General features: G+C 37.1%; 1 protein-coding gene across 1 annotated transcript; it reads left to right on the top strand.

The window, feature by feature from the left end:
* Positions 1 to 9735: 9735 nt before the first annotated feature.
* LOC128237205 (glutathione S-transferase P-like) lies at positions 9736 to 16971 on the top strand. The gene is made up of 7 exons (XM_052952537.1): positions 9736 to 9907; positions 10191 to 10223; positions 10424 to 10524; positions 10848 to 10935; positions 11854 to 11957; positions 15699 to 15797; positions 16722 to 16971. Coding segments are annotated over exons 1-7 (615 nt in total). The 5' UTR covers positions 9736 to 9906; the 3' UTR covers positions 16911 to 16971.
* Positions 16972 to 17908: the final 937 nt, after the last annotated feature.

Genomic DNA, 17908 nt, shown 5'->3' with positions numbered 1-17908 from the left:
CCTTACATACACTTAACGAGAGACTCTCAGGCGCAAGGTTGAGGCCTTACTTACACTTAACGAGAGACTCTCAGGCGCAAGGTTGAGGCCTTACATACACTTAACGAGAGACTCTCCATACATACACTAAACGAGAGACTCTCAGGCGCAAGGTTAAAGCCTTACATACACTTAATGAGAGACTCTCAGGCACAAGGTTGAAGCCTTACATACACTTAATGAGAGACTCTCAGGCGCAAGGTTGAGGCCTTACATACACTTAACGAGAGACTCTCAGGCGCAAGGTTGAGGCCTTACATACACTTAACGAGAGACTCTCAGGCGCAAGGTTGAAGCCTTACATACACTTAACGAGAGACTCTCAGGCGCAAGGTTGAGGCCTTACATACACTTAACGAGAGACTCTCAGGCGCAAGACTGAAGCCTTACATACACTTAATGAGAGACTCTCAGGCGCAAGGTTGAGGCCTTACATACACTTAACGAGAGACTCTCAGGCGCAAGACTGAAGCCTTACATACACTTAATGAGAGACTCTCAAGCACAAGGTTGAGGCCTTACATACACTTAATGAGAGACTCCCAGGCGCAAGGTTGAGGCCTTACATACACTTAACGAGAGACTCTCAGGCGCAAGGTTGAAGCCTTACAAACACTTAACGAGAGACTTTCAGGCGCAAGGTTGAGGCCTTACATACACTTAACGAGAGACTCTCAGGCGCAAGACTGAAGCCTTACATACACTTAATGAGAGACTCTCAGGTGCAAGGTTGAGGCCTTACATACACTTAACAAGAGACTCTCAGGCGCAAGGTTGAGGCCTTACATACACTAAACAAGAGACTCTCAGGCGCAAGGTTGAAGCCTTACATACACTTAACGATAGACTCTCAGGGACAAGGTTGAGGCCTTATATACACTTAACGAGATACTCTCAGGCGCAAGGTTGAGGCCTTACATACACTTAACGAGAGACTCTCAGGCGCAAGGTTGAGGCCTTACATACACTTAATGAGAGACTCTCAGGCGCAAGGTTGAGGCCTTACATACACATAACGAAAGACTCTCCGGCGCAAGGCTGAAGCCTTACATACACTTAACGAGAGACTCTCCTTACATACACTTAACGAGAGACTCTCAGGCGCAAGGTTGAGGCCTTACATACACTTAATGAGAGACTCTCAGGCGCAAGGTTGAAGCCTTACATACTCTTAATGAGAGACTCTCAGGTGCAAGGTTGAAGCCTTTACATACACTAAACGAGAGGCTCTCAGGCGCAAGGTTGAGGCCTTACATACACTTAACGAGAGACTCTCAGGCGCAAGGTTGAGGCCTTACATACACTTAATTAGAGACTCTCAGGCGCAAGGTTGAGGCCTTACATACACTTAATGAGAGACTCTCAGGCGCAAGGTTGAAGCCTTACATACACTTAATGAGAGACTCTCAGGTGCAAGGTTGAGGCCTTACATACACTAAACGAGAGACTCTCAGGTGCAAGGTTGAGGCCTTACATACACTTAACGAGAGACTCTCAGGCGCAAGGTTGAGGCCTTACATACACTTAACGAGAGACTCTCAGGCGCAAGGTTGAGGCCTTACATACACTTAACGAGAGACTCTCCTTACATACACTTAACGAGAGACTCTCAGGCGCAAGGTTGAGGCCTTACATACACTTAACGAGAGACTCTCAGGCGCAAGGTTGAGACCTTACATACACTTAACGAGAGACTCTCCTTACATACACTTAACGAGAGACTCTCAGGCACAAGGTTGAGGCCTTACATACACTTAACGAGAGACTCTCAGGCGCAAGGTTGAGGCCTTACATACACTTAACGAGAGACTCTCAGGCGCAAGTTTGAAGCCTTACATACACTTAACGAGAGACTCTCAGGCGCAAGGTTGAGGCCTTACATACACTTAACGAGAGACTCTCAGGCGCAAGGTTGAAGCCTTACATACACTTAATGAGAGACTCTCAAGCGCAAGGTTGAGGCCTTACATACACTTAATGAGAGACTCTCAGGCGCAAGGTTGAAGCCTTACATATACTTAACGAGAGACTCTCAGGCGCAAGGTTGAAGCCTTACAAACACTTAACGAGAGACTTTCAGGCGCAAGGTTGAAGCCTTACATACACTAAACGAGAGACTCTCGGGGACAAGGTTGAAGCCTTACATACACTTAACGATAGACTCTCAGACGCAAGGTTGAGGCCTTACATACACTAAACGATAGACTCTCAGGCGCAAGGTTGAGGCATTACGTACACTAAATGAGAGACTCTCAGGCGCAAGGTTGAGGCCTTACATACACTAAACAAGGGACTCTCAGGCGCAAGGTTGGGGCCTTACATACACTTAACGAGAGACTCTCAGGCGCAAGGTTGAAGCCTTACATACACTTAACGAGAGACTCTCAGGCGCAAGGTTGAAGCCTTACATACACTTAATGAGAGACTCTCAGGCGCAAGGTTGAAGCCTTACATACACTTAACGAGAGACTCACAGGCACAAGGCTAAGGCCTTACATACACATATCGAGAGATACACAGGTGCAAGGTTGAAGCCTTACATACACTTAACGAGAGACTCTCAGGCGCAAGGTTGAGGCCTTACATACACTAAACGAGAGACTCTCAGGTGCAAGGTTGAGTCCTTACATACACTTAGCAAGAGATACACAGGCGCATGGTTGAAGCCTTACATTCACTTAGCAAGAGATACACAGGCGCTAGGTTGAGGCCTTACATATACTTATCGAGAGATACACAGGCGCAAGGTTGAAGCCTTACATACACTTAACGAGAGACTCTCAGGCGCAAGGTTGAAGCCTTACATACACTAACGAGAGACTCTCAGGCGCAAGGTTGAGGCCTTACATACACTTGGCAAGAGATACACAGGAACAAGGCTAAGGTCTTACTGACACTAAACGAGATACACAGGCACAAGGCTAAGGTCTTACAGACACTAAACGAGAGACACAGGCACAAGGCTAAGGTCTTACAGACACTGATTTAGAGACAAAACACTCATCAAAATAACTCAAATAGGCTACACATGCATCGAAATACGAGTCTGTGTATGTGTAATTCCTTCAATCACTGTTCACTTCTGTTTTTCCTTTTGACAAACTTTCAAAATTTGAAACACTTGTTTACGACCATTACATTGTTTGGAAAAACCTCATTATTGCATGAAATTATACTCAAAGCTTGAAAGTTTATTCGGTTGAACTCGTTTTGGTGTAATTTGCTTATATAAAAACTCGAGAAGTAGTAAAAACAACTCATTTTTCGTTGTTTGGGCGGGCGGCCGGGCGGCGTCAAACTCACCTATGAAACTGAATAACTTAAGTAAGGGTTGACATATCTTGACCAAACTTGGTCTATAGAATGAGTTTATGGGTACCTCTCATTGGATTGCGTTTGGTGTCCCTAGGATCAAGGTCACTGTTACTAAAAATAGAAAAAGAGTCCTTTAATTGGATTGCGTTTGGGGTCCCTAGGGTCAAGGTCAAGTTCACTGTTACTAAAAATAGAAAAACAGTTGAAACTGAATAACTTAAGTTAGGGATGGCATATCTTGACTAAACTTGGTCTATAGGAAGAGTTTATTGAGACCTTTCATGGGATTGCGTTTGTGGTCCCTAGGTTCAAGGTCAAGGTCACTGTTACCAAAAAATAGAACAACAGTTGAAACTGAATAACTTAAGTTAGGGATGACATATCTTGACCATACTTGGTCTATAGAAAGAGTTAATGGATACCTTTCGTGGGATTGCGTTTGGGGTCCCTAGGGTCAAGGTCACTGTTACTAAAAATAGAAAAACGGTTGAAACTGAATATCTTTAGTTAGGGTTGACATAGCTAGACCAAACTTGGTCTTAAGGAAGAGTTTATGGATACTTTCATGGGGTTGCATTTGGGGTCCCTAGGGTCAAAGTCAGGGTCACTGTTACTTAAAATAGAAAAATAGTTGAAACTGAATAACTTTAGTCAGGGTCCACATATCTTGACAAAACCAGGTATAAAGGAAGAGTTTATGGATACCTTTCATGGGATTGCAGTAAGGTCAAGGTCACTGTTACTAAAAATAGAAAAATGGTTGAAACTGAAAAACTTCAGTTAGGGTTGACATATCCTGAACCAAATTGATAACAATGAAGAGTTTTATGGATACCTTTCAATCGATTGCATTTGGGGTCCCTATGGTCAAGGTCACTGTTACTAAAAATAGGAAAACAGACACAGGCTGAAGTTCTTCTGCCAATCATTAAAAACCTGGTTTCGTCGCATTGCGGCGTTTCTTGTTTCTAGATGTTCACACTCGATGTCACTTGTCGTTCATAGCAGTTATACTGTTTATCTTAACTCCAGATAATTTAGGAGTTTCAAGTGTTTGTTTGAACTTGTCTTAGAAGGAACGATGCCCTACAATGACGTTTTTAAAAGATCCCTCTGCACCTCGACCATATTATTGTTTCTAAGGGGAAAATGAAAATAGCTTAATGGTTGTTGCAAATAGATTATTGCCAGGTGACTACGCGCTGATAGTGTGCATCCGGGAATCATTCTATAGAATAGTTAAACATATATTCAAATGTCAATTTAAGAGTTTCCACTAAGTTGTCCAAACAATGTGTTCGCAAAGTTTATTTTGTCCAGTAAGTAGCATTGTGAACAGGCGCGAATAAATTTCTTTTATTTCTTTGATTACTATAATTCCGAAAATCGACAGTTTGATACAAGTCAAAAGTCGAATCATTATGTACCATCTTTAAGATCTTACAGAACACGACACATATTCATTAAGACTTTTACAATGTATATCGTCTTCGTAACCCAATATATACGCACAAAGGTTTGGTGGACAGGTAATACAATATTTCATAAGAAGTTAATGAGTGTAGGTAATGTCATCAAATAAGTGTGGGATCAACAGAAAAACAACTTTCTTTATCAAACGAAGATCATTTTATATCAACTTAGCACAAAAACCTCTCTGGCAGTGTTACCCCGCCTCTGTAAGGTTGTACATAGCGGAATTCTTGCCGTTCCTGTAACTGGAAATTCTTTTCGGGTAGTGGTATCAACCCCCTATCATAAGGTTAGTCGAATTCAAACAAGTTTCTTTTCAAGTATAGTATTTATGTTGATTATTTAGAGTTTCACTAGTGCTGTGCCCAGCTTATTTTACCGGTCAGGATTTAGTTTTGATTTGACAACAGTGAGTTAAACAAGAGGGCCGTAATGGCCCTAAATCGCTCTTACTAAGTCAACGTGTTTGACCTTTATTATCACTATAGCTTGGTATTTGCTCTCGAAACTGTAAGCATGGTCGAAATTTCATATCAGCAAATTCAAAAATAAAAAAGTTGGTCACATTCAAGTTCATCCGAGGACAACATTGATTTTTGTTTTTAAAACTCTACACATGGCCAAAATTTGATTGCTGTAGATTCAAAAAATAAGGAAGTAGGTCAAAAGGTCACAGTCAAGATCATCAAAGTACAATATATTTGTTTTGAAAATTGTGATTATGATCCAAATCTTTTTTGCTGAAGCTTTAAAGAACGTAAGTCAAAAGGTCACAGTAAATGTCATTCGAGAACAATTTTTATATTTGTTTTGTTTTTAAACTTTACACTTGGTCAAACTTTCATATCTTTATAAGATAACAAAGTAGGTCAAAAGGTCACAATCAAGGTCATTTAATGAAACCAATTGATATCTGTTTTCAACATTTAGCACATTCTCCAAACTTCATTGATGTAGCTTCAAAAATAAGAAAGTAGGTCAAAAGGTCACAGTCAATGCCACCAGAGGACAACATTGATATTTGTTTTCAAAACATCACATATGGTTCAAATTGTATTGTTGTAGCTTCAAAAATAAAAAAGGTATATCAAAAAGTCACAGTTAAGGTCATCCAAGCACGACAATGATATTTATTTTCAAAATTGTCAAAAAAAATGTGTTGCATAAAAAAAGAAGTAAGGTCAAAAGGGGTGGGACCGGCTATGAACCCAGGGGCATAATTCGCACCCTCTTGGTAGTGGACCACTACATAATATTAGATACAAACTATTAAAGGTCTCGGCCTAGCGGTTTCAGGTAGGAAGATTTTCAAGATTTCCCTATATATATATATATATCCGTTCAAAGAACACGTCAAGGTGTGGCTTGTTTTGACCACATGGGCATAAATTGATGTTCAAAAGCAATTGTGTTAACAACAGAAACACAGACGACGGGCAGTGCACCATCCAATAATATCAACAACTTGCATTGAATTGTTAAGACCTAAAAGTGCTACACACTGGTCAGACAAGAATATATCACTACCTCTGTCATAAACAACAAACTTTTCCTTCACTATACATGAATTAAATTCATGTTCATATAAGATGAATTAACTATCCACGCAAATTGTTAGATTGTAGCATACAATGGTCTAGTTCATTGGAAAGGTCTGTTTAGCAAATTCATTATTAAGTAAAACAAAATTCTTATAAAAAAAATAAAAAAAAATATAATAATGACTTAAGCCTATTAAAAGAACAGAAATTACCTAGCAGTGATATTTTGAAGAATTCATGAAATATAAAATATATTCCTTGTTTCTAAAATTCAACAATTCAATCTCCCACAGAAAGGTAGACAATATAGCAAAATTTGCTGCCCATGCTTGAAATCAGATTTTAATAAAATATGTTTATAGTAAACATGTAACCCACGGGATGGGGCAAATTTTGACCACATGGGCATAATTTTAACAAACTTGGTAGACAACCACAAGACAATGTTACATAAAAAATATCTAAGCTGTAACAACTATTTGCTATAGAAATTAAAGATAATATCCTGCGCAGTAAATTAAAACACGGTTGTCGAACAATCGTTTTTACTTAGCGGAATCCGACAAGCTTATGAAAACGGGCTGCCATGTTTCGATTGGCTATCAAAAGTTTCGCCATATTTAAAAATCCGTTTTGCCAGATAGTTTTTTAACTAGGTGAAAAGTATTGTTCGACACATTCGGAGCTCCTCGGCCATTTTATCGAAAACAACCTCGGATGTATTTGGACGGTTTACACACTCAAAAAGTGGTACGTTTAAGTCCGCTGCAAGTAGATCGCGTTGTAATTTTATTTAGCAGTTAAACTTTGTGACTTAGCTCTTGGGATTCTTCATTATGTTTGCTATAATACAATTCAATGACAATAAATTTAAACTTAGATCAATAAATACAACTCTAAAACACTACATTTAACTAATGATATAATTCAAAATTTTACGAACTACTTCAACAGATGTACCGGCATACATCCGAGGTTGTTTTCGATAAAATGACCGAGGAGCTCCGAACCCGTTCGACAATAAGTAACTGAACATTGTATATGTAATAGATACAGTACGATTTTTTCTCCAAAAGTGTCCTCTTACAGACGTAAGAAGCCGTTTCGCTAGGACCAACACCAATTTTGTCCGAGGCTAATACACTTATCGTCGATGCTGTATTTGTTTAATAAAAAAGTAACGGTATCTGACTTACACGACGATAAGTGTATTGCTTATATTAGTAAGCAAATAAATGCATTAATAAATATAGATAGATAAATAGAACTATTTTTCCAAAATATAACATAAAATTATTATCATGGCCTTTCTAAATACAATGTATCGGCTAGTGGGATTACTCGAAATTCTCGTGCACGGTCCGCTTACAACCGTAAGAAGACCCTTTTTCAATAGCTCTGCTGGGGGTATGGTCTATAAATTGTGTTTCTACTAGCCTTCAGTGTTGAATTAGAACCCAGAACACCTGTTGCCTCTGAGCTTAAACTATTAATATACAAATAACGAAAAAAAAGATACCTTTTATTTGCTGTGTTTTCAACACCGCGCTTTATGCACATTCTATGATTAGTTAATCTTTTAGAAATAGATTGTTCAAAATAAATATTATACAGCACCGCCGAAACATTGGTGTGTGTGTGCGTGTGTGTGTGTGTGCGTGTGTGTGTGTGCGTGTGTGTGTGCGTGCGTGTGTGTGTGTGTGTGCGTGCGCGTGTGTGTGTGTGTCCATTACAACGTCTCCCACCATTTGATGTAATCATATTACAATCCACTGCGAATACACTGTTTGTATGAAGAGATAATGGAATAAGATGCATGTCCCTTGTTTGCGGTATGGGTGCGATGTGTATATATGTGTGTGAACGTGCATCCTTTTTCATCCTGTATATAACTGTGCATCCTGTATATAGTTGTGCATCCTGTATATAAATGTGCAACATTGTTCGACAGTTGTCTTAATTAGATGTGTACAGTGTACATTATTCGAAATGCGTATATTTCGATTGACATACGAATTTAGATATTATGCTCTTTAAAGCTGCACTCTCACAGATATACTATTTTTACAACTTTTTATTTTTTTTGTCTTGGAAAGTGCACATTTTTGCGTAAATATCATCAAACCAATGATATATGATTGCTGATAAAAAAAGTAAGATCGTAGATTTTCATATTTCCGTTCGAAAATTAATGTTTTATGGCTACTAACGGTTTAAGAAAAAAATGCATAAAACATCATTTTTTAACTTAAATATAAAAAAACTGCGATCTATTTTTTTGTCAGCACTCACCACTGTTATATGACTGGTTTCCATAGATTTTTGCAAAAAAAAATGGCTTGTTCCAAGACAAAAAAATAAAAAAGTTGTCAAAACCTTCAATCTGTGAGATTTCAGCTTTAAAAGTCACCATATGAATTGTATTTGATACAGACACATAATGAGTCGGCATTCAAACTTAAATGAAGTTGTATTATTGGAGTTTAATTCAACCATGAGTTGAGATAAAAATGTTTGTCAAAAACAAGTAGAAAAAAAGCGAAAAAGGGTCATTATATCCTACATTCAACATTCTTAAAAAAATAACATTTTTTTCTGGTTAAACGTCTGTTCATCCTCTCGGCTGTTCTAACAAATATTTTAACAAAAGATTTCAAAAGCAGTGAATTGAGGACACACTGAGGAAAATCAATATCATGTGTTGCACATGATTTAAGGCACATAACAAAAATATGTCCGTGTTACGTCCTTATGTAATCGGTTTATGTTTCATTCTGGTGTGTGCGTGCATGCGTGCGTCTGTGCGTGCGTGCGTGCGTGCGTGTTTATTATTTAAAGGTACCCGTTTTACAAATCAGCTTGCCATTACAACGAGCGAGATTTGTTAGATTTAGATGCAAATGTTTAATACACCATAGCCTGTTGGTATCATTCGATGAGTAGTGCTAGCTGTGAACATGAAAAAGTAAATGGTAGAAACTGCATTAAAGAAAAAGTTTTGTAGTTTGTATAATTGTCTGAAATTCAACCGAAATTATCTATAAAAATACCTTCAATGGCCAGATAAGGTTCTTATGTATTTTCTGTTTGAAGCTTGCATAGTCTTTCACTACACACAAAACCTTTCAAATGACACCAGACGAATGTGGGGTCGCTAGGCATTCAAAATTCGCATAAAAAAGTAACGGGTACATGGATACAATATATTGATACATGTTCATTCGTTTTGTCTCTCAATATTTTGTTTAGCTCTTGAAACAGAAACATCGAAAACTGTTGATCTTTTGTCTCACTAATCTTGGGTATGGCCACTGAAAACACACAATTTATAAGAATGTCCCACGGATCAATAACGTAATCCTCGTCATTCTGCACAACCGTTGAACTACACGTACTCAGTGTTTTGTCAAAGATAACACTATCCCTGAGTCTGAATAAAGTACACGTGGCCTCTCAAACGGTCCTTACATTCATATTTGCTGTTCTCAGTGTGAAGATTTAAATCATTGGGCGTGGTTTATATTTGGAATATTTCAAAAGTGAGTAGAAAAATGTTGTCATGTCTAATTGTATGGTGCATATGTTTTACTTGTATTTTAAAGTGTGGTTTTATTCGCTGATATTATGAAATCTCTTCCAGATGTTATTTATACTTTATCTACTTGCAATGTTGTCGAATTTTTGTAAATGCAGAATGTGGCCTTAAATGATATTGTAAACATGTTTAATTGTGAACATGTTTAAAACAAATATATTTTCCACACAGTAATCAATCCATCTATTTTTGTTTATTTCTGATAAGTTGCTGTACGTATATTTCAGTGCCGATCCAATTGTTCTACTTTCCACTCAGAGGTTCGTCTTAACCATGATCATCATCTCTATCGGAGAGCTTGTTTTTGCAAACTCAACATCCTCTGTGTTATGATTGTGGTTAATTCAAATATATTCCATTTATAATCCATTTGGTACACGTGCTGCCAGTGAGTGTATGATATATGAGCTACTGATTTGTATATGCCTTAATCTAAATTCATGTCTTGTTATATCCCTAGGCCGGGCCCAGTCCATCCGTTACCTGCTACTCGACAATGGGCTTGAGTATGAGGAGATCAATGTTGGACCCGAATGGGCTACGAAATGGAAAGCTGAAACTGTTAGTATTCTTTTAATATACTGACGTGTTGTAAATTATGTATATGATCGTTGGAATTTAATATCTTCCTTTGGCATTTTTATAAAATTATAAAACTATTGGTATCATGACAAATTAATTCCGATAAATAATGCGATAATATTATTAAATTGAATTATTAAGTGGTTGGACTAAACTATTATCAACAGTAGCAACACTGACCCCAATTGTCAACCGGCGATTTGGTAGAGCAACAGCCTATATTATTTTTTAAATAAAGTTAACATGCTGAGGGGCCCGAATGTGGATACTAATTTGTAAAACAATTATATGAACAATTTCAGCCATTCGGTCAATGTCCAATGATACAAGACGGCGACTTGAAGCTAGCCCAGTCATGTGCCATCCTTAGATATTTGGGGAGAAAAGCCGGTAAGATACATCTTTGGCTCTATACCATGTATATATAGCAGCTAATTGTTTTGAGTAGTAGGTTATATGCTGCATGAATATCTTTTTCTTTTTTTTATTATGAAATATTCACAAGAAAAACACATATAAAGCAGTATACAAGCAATGATAATGATGTATTTACTATTTTAACAAATATACTTTAATACTATGCAACTGGATCTATATGAGTTTTTGGTTGCGTTTTGGTAGAGTGATGTTATTTATGTAGGTTTTTAAAATAGTGATAATTGGTGTTACTGTTTGAAATTTAAGTATTATTATTGTGAATGATGATTAATGGACAGTAAGGAGTATGGAGCATTAAATATTGTTGTTGTTGTTGTTGTTGTTGTTGTTGTTGTTGTTGTATGGAGCATTCAAAGATTTAAATAATTGTTCAAAAGGTTCCATTTTTTCTGATGGATATGTATTCGATTGTAAACGAGGGCAGTTTCTCGTTCTATGGTTTCTCTTAGTCTGATATAATTCAAAAAGAATATCTTAGGGGGAGGGGGGGGGGGGGCAGGACTGAAAGCATTTGGCATAAACTATTTAAATGGAGATTGAGGGTTCCTCCATTTGATCAGATTTTAACAATTTGAAGTCGGAAATGGTACATTTTGAGCCTATTTCATTACTTTTTTCTCTCATATTAAAAGAAAAAGTTAACTTGGATAATTTAAGACGAGGCGGGTGCCGGCTTCACCCCTCTAAATACGCTCGTGTCATTCACATATTGTTTACGATGCTCAGGGAGCAAAATGTTACCTAAAATGATATTAGGTTGAACATGTCATCATGTATATAGTAGAAATGCAATAGAAGTGTTGCCGTGACTTTGTCTTGGAGATTTATTCTGTGGTGTCAATAGCTTCTGTTATCTTCAATTGTTTACAGGTATAGATCCAAGCGACCTTGTGTCCGCCGCCCGTGTTGACATGATCAACGACCATGAGGAAGACATCAGAAATACCTATGTAAAACTCATCTACCAAAACTATGTGAGTTGACCTGAAATGTTCCTTCCCATGGCACCTATATCTACGGTTTATTGGTTGAATTGGTTAGGAGCGTTTTTAGCTCGACTATTCGAAGAATAAGGAGAGCTATACTACTCGCCCTGGCGTCGGCGGCGTCGTCGGCGTCGGCGTTGGCGTCACACCTTGGTTAAGGTTTTGCATGTAAGCACCTTTAAGTCACTATCTCAGTAAATACCTCAGTTATTACATCGAAACTTTGGATATGTATTCCCAACTATCTTACTTAGTAAATTAATGAAGTTAGTTAACAATTATTTGAATATAATGCAAATAATAGGCCTTTACTATTCGACTTAGAAATTCTGGTTAAGGTTTTGCGTGCAAGCACACATAGGTTGATATCTCAGCAACTACTTAAGGTATTGCATGAAGACTTTATACAATGGTACTCAACCATCCAACCTACTTAATTAACTAAGTAAGATAACTCTAGTTTGCATTTAATGCAAATAATAGGCCTTTATTGTTCGACTTAGAAATTCTGGTTAAGGTTTTGCATGTAACCACATTTAAGTCAATATCTCAGCAAATATATCATATATTGCATTGAAACTTTTGATATGTATTCCCAACTATCTAACCTACGAAATTATAGAAGTAAGATAACACTTATTTGAATATAATGCAAATTATGGGCCTTTATTTTTTTACTTAGAAATTCTGGTTAAGGTTTTGTATGTAAGCACTGATAGGTTAACATCTCAGCAACTACTTGATGTATTGCATTGAGACTTTATACAATGGGACTCAACCATCCAATCTACTTAAATAACCAAGATAACTCTTGTTTGCATTAAATTCAAGTAATGGCCCCTTTTTTATTCTACATAAAAATTATGCTTAAGGTTTTCCATTTAACCTTCTTATTTAATCAAGTAATATAACTCTATCTTTCATATTATATCATTTTTGCCCCTTTATTGTTAGCACACATAGGATAATATCTCAGCAACTACTTGATGTATTGTATTGAGACTTTATACGAATATACGGCGAAATAGTCGAGCGCGCTGTCTCTGTGACAGCTCTTATTAAACAATTAGTTGGCACTGGGCATGCGCTGCATGTAGCCCAGTAGCCTTAACTTCATTCGGAACTCCTCGGCCATTTTTTGGAAGTAGTTCGTATTTTTTTAATTATATCATTAATTTAATGTTGTGTTTTAGCTTGTATTTGTTGATTTAAGTTTGAAATGATTGCCAGTAATTGTATTATTGCAAACATACTTCCCTAGATTGAAGTCATTAAATTTAACTGCTATATTGAAATTACTTCGCGATCTACATACAGTGTAGTTAAAGTACGTGTACCGATTTCTTACACTGTAAACCGTCCATATACATCGGAGGTTGTTTTCGATAACAATGGCCGAGGAGTTCCGAATGCTTAACTTAAACCAAATGTAGGTTGTATTCTACGATCTTTTAAAAGGCAAATGGATAAAGCCAAACAGACTCTAACCGAGAGACAAACAACGTCACAGCATAACTAAACAAACGTCCAAATACCGTTAATAGTAAAAGTTAACAAAAACTCCTGGTAAAAGGTCAATGACTTAGACTTTTTAGCTCACCTTAGCCGTAGGCTGAGGGTGAGCTTTTAGGATCGATGATTGTCCGTCGTCTGTCGTCCGTCCACACTGAGTTTGTTAACACTCTAGGGGTCACATTTTTGCCTCAATTGTCACGAAACTTGGGCAGGATGTTTGTCCCAGTAATTACTCGGACGAGTTCGAATATGGGTCAACTGGGGTCAAGAACTAGGTCACAGCGCCCAAATATGAAAAAAAACAAAACTTGTTAACACTCTCGAGGTAACATTTTCAGCCCAAATATCCTGGAAATTTGTCAGAAAGGTTGCTATAATGATTTTTAGCTCCAGTTCGAATATGGGTCATCTGGGGTCAAAAACTAGGTCACAGAGCCCAAATATGGAAACACCTTGTTAACACTCTCGAGGTAACATTTTCAGCCCAAATATCCTGGAAATTTGTCAGAAAGGTTGTTTCGATGATTTCTAGCTAAAGTTCAAATATGGATCATCTTGGGTCAAAAACTAGGTCACAGTGCCCAAATATGGAAATACCTTGTTAACACTCTCGAGGTAACATTTTCAGCCCAAATATCCTGGAAATTTGTCAGAAAGGTTGTTTAGATGATTTCTAGCTCAAGTTCGAATATGGGTCATCTGGAATCAAAAACTTGGTCACAGAGCCCAAATATGGAAATACCTTGTTAACACTATCTAGGTAACAATTTCATACATCAGAGAAGCCAAATCCCTGTTATTGCCCTTTAATTATCAACAAGTCTTTAGCACAAAGTTTTACTGAGGTGAGCGATATAGGGCCATCTTGGCCCTCTTGTTTTAACTTGCATTGGCTTTAGATCAAGGTTGTATTCTAATAGAGTGTTTAGGTATCTTAAAAGGATATTAAGAACAAAGTGAAGCATATCGCATTGACAAATTATTGACCTTGAAGTGCATGTATCCACAGCAAGCTCTGATAGAGTTATCAGTGTCGCTACATGCAGATAAAGCTATATAGGCTACCCCATATAAGGTCAAATCACTTACCCTAAGGGTCTCTGTATTTGTATGTAGCATATATATGTGAAACACTACAGTATTCAATTAATGTTAAAGGAAATCAATGCCAAAGAAAGAACATTGGATTTTCATAACAAATTATCAAACTATAAGTATCAGTGTTGTGCTCTGGCAATTTGGTACACGGGCTTATTCAAGATTCTGTCCGTGTTTTGCTACTGGAAATCGTACTATTTCATTATTTATTTTTTTTCACCAGTTTAAATAACACATACACATTTTATTGTTTTCATCAAGTATCCAAATTTTGATTTAATTCATTGTTCACTCCGTGCCTTTCTAAAGTCATCACACTCTAATTGGGACCTAATGTGAATGTGGTGACCTGCACATGGCTTGTTTGTTTGTCTCCTGTTTATGGCCAAATTGATTTAATGCCATGCACATAGACCTGAAATAAAAACACCCACACGAACCAATTATGAGTTTTAACTCTTAAGTATTGCTTAAAACCTTGATGTCATCGACATCGTTGTGCAAACCTTTACCTGGGGCATACATCAAAAGCCTTGCAAGATCTTCGAATGCAATTTAGTCATCATGTTGCCAGATATAACATGCAATTATACAGCAAGGTCCATAACTCTTGTGTCATAATTGTCAATTAATGCGCCTTGGATGTTTGAAAAAGTCATGCAAAGACTTAAACTTGCCTGTAACATAATACAATGTATAACCATTTAAAATAAACACATGTTACTTTGGACACATGTTAGTGAAAACAAATGCACATGTCTAACAATGCCCATTGCGATGGTTTTATTACTATGAAGTTATGTCCATTGATAGTTTGAAGATAGTCATAAATGTAACGCAATAACCATTCGTTGTACATGTATGTACATGCAATTTATATAAATGTACGTATTTCCAGTGAGAATATGCATATGTGTTGCTAGGTCCATTACACTTGCTTTAATAAGTGTCGAGTGCCCCCTATTGCCTGAAAGGAACAGAAGAGCGTTGGCGTTCGTTTGAAGGCGCCCTTGTTTAAACAATAGTATTACGTTATCGTCAAGAAATCATCATTGCAATGCTTTGTCAGAGTTGAATAGATACAAACCTGATAATTTCATTACTGTGTAATTTTAGGAAACAGGAAAAGCGGACTTCGTAAAAGACGCTTCTACAAAGGTCAAGTACTTAGAGGACATGTTCAAAGCAGGAGGGAACGAGTTTATTCTTTCAAAGGTGAGGCGCTTTTTTCCCTTTCAGAAGGTATTTTGCTGCAATGGGTTATGTGACGATTTCATTTCTCTATATGAACTTTTAATCGTAAAGGGTTGTTTGCATTTTTATAGAATTGCCAATACCATAGGCCTGAAAATAGCTTGTATTACGTACGCCACTATAACCGATCTAGCATAACATTACTTTTTAACTCTTAAATGTCACTATATTCCACCACAGCAGGAGTTCATTCAAATCAAAGTACTGTGCCTTAAACCACTTTGATAAAAGCAGTTTTATTAGTTACTGAAAGGCGCCATGTCTTATTTTAAAAGCAAAACTGTGAAAGTATTTAGAATCTTCCTTAGGCATTGAAGCATAATGAAAGTATCGATGTGACGTACAAAAGTCATGTTTTGATATTAGTGATGTTATGGCAATATGTAAATACCAACTTGTCAGAGATAATTAATAAATTAATTACAAGCCAAACAAAGATCTGTTTGACTCAATGTTTCTTCACTAGCAAATGTATCAAGGAACTTGATTTTTGACCCCTGAACCCAAAATCAAAGAAGTTTGCCCTTAAATACCAAATAAGAATTTTTCTGAACACAAGTTCATATATCCTCAAGATTTTTTCTCAAATTCTATTAGAACCTTGTGTATTCTAAAACTTCTTTAAAATGATCAAACAGTTCTAGAACAGTAGCATTCTGTTATGAATCTATCTCACTTTATTGTATGTAAATAAATTATTAAACTTGAGATACATGTACTGAATTTAAAATTTATATATGTAACAATTTGTACGTTTTGAAGACCTATATGCGATATAATTCGCAATAATCTGATTAAGATGTACTGAATTGTACTTTAAACAGACACTCATGTGTCTTGGTGGCAATAAATCGCAAATGATGGGTGATTTGCTTGTCTTTTCAGATATCTTGGGCCGACTACCAACTGTTTGATCTTCTAGACATCCTGTGTATTCTCTCCCCTGGTTTTCTGGACCAATCACCATCGCTGAAGGCCTTCTATGACCGCATAGCTGCCAGACCGGCCATCAAAGCGTTTCGGGAGACAGAAACAAATATGAAGGCTACTGTAAACGGCAATGGAAAACAGTAGACTGAAAATGAGATACTTTATTTAAACGCATTGTTAGCGAACAATTAAAGCACAAAAATCATTTGTTCATTTTGAATAATTTTAAAGCGGTTGCATATTAGTGCCGTAAGATAACCTGTAAACGTTCACGATTTTTTTCTTGTTAACCACTTGATTTTCGCGAAAATTATCTAGCTATCCAGTTAATATTCACGAAACTTTTTCGGTAAGATAAATATCATCAGACTAAAAATGGGATGAACCTGGGTTCTAAAAATGTACAGAATGAACCAGTAAGCATTTCCTTAAATGTGCCGATTTATCTCCAAAACTGGCTATCTGTACTCGGAAAACAATAGCAATTCTGCCATTGACCAACACAAGGTATCGGATAGGGTTTGCGCGAAAGCAAATTGTATTAAATCGTAGTTTTAAAAAACCAAGTACATTGAGTGAGTCGCTAAGCCTAGTAAGAACGTGCATTGTTTTCATGAGATATTTTAACACAGACATAATTTCCATCGAAGAACAAGCGTCATCGTAAACAAGCATATATAGAATACAGTGTTAATACTCACCGAATCGAGGACGTTATTCACTCCAAAACAATGAACCAGGAAACCTGGACGCACCGGACATTTAATACTGCCCGTGTTATACAGCTACGCCGAAAAACGTGTGTGTGCGTGCGTGCGTGCGTGTGTGTATTGTGTATTACGTGTTGAATTGCAACGTCTCCTACCATTTGATGTAATCATGTTATAATCCACTGCGAATACTCTGCTTGTACGAAGAGATAATGGAATTAGATTCATGTCCCTTGTTTGAGGTGAAAGCGGTGCACATAAGTGTGTGAACGTGTTTCTTTTTTCGTCCTGCATATTACAATGCACTATTGTTCTACAGTTGTCTTAAGTGCACAGTGTACATTATTCGAACTGCGTATATTTAGACTGACATACGAATTTAGTTATTATGCCCTTTAAAAGTCACCATATTAATTAGATTTCATACAAAGA

The sequence above is a fragment of the Mya arenaria genome, chromosome 6 (assembly GCF_026914265.1).
Source record: "Mya arenaria isolate MELC-2E11 chromosome 6, ASM2691426v1".
Taxonomy (NCBI): domain Eukaryota; kingdom Metazoa; phylum Mollusca; class Bivalvia; order Myida; family Myidae; genus Mya; species Mya arenaria.
Note: the sequence above shows the minus strand (reverse complement) of the source record. Positions and strands in the feature narration are given on the sequence as shown.

What these genes read in the sequence shown, in the direction of transcription:
- LOC128237205 (XM_052952537.1), top strand. An exon ending in GTTCTACTTTCCACTCAGAG is followed by an intron (nt 10,224 to 10,423) that starts GTTCGTCTTAAC and finishes TTATATCCCTAG; the next exon opens with GCCGGGCCCAGTCCATCCGT. An exon ending in CGAAATGGAAAGCTGAAACT is followed by an intron (nt 10,525 to 10,847) that starts GTTAGTATTCTT and finishes GAACAATTTCAG; the next exon opens with CCATTCGGTCAATGTCCAAT.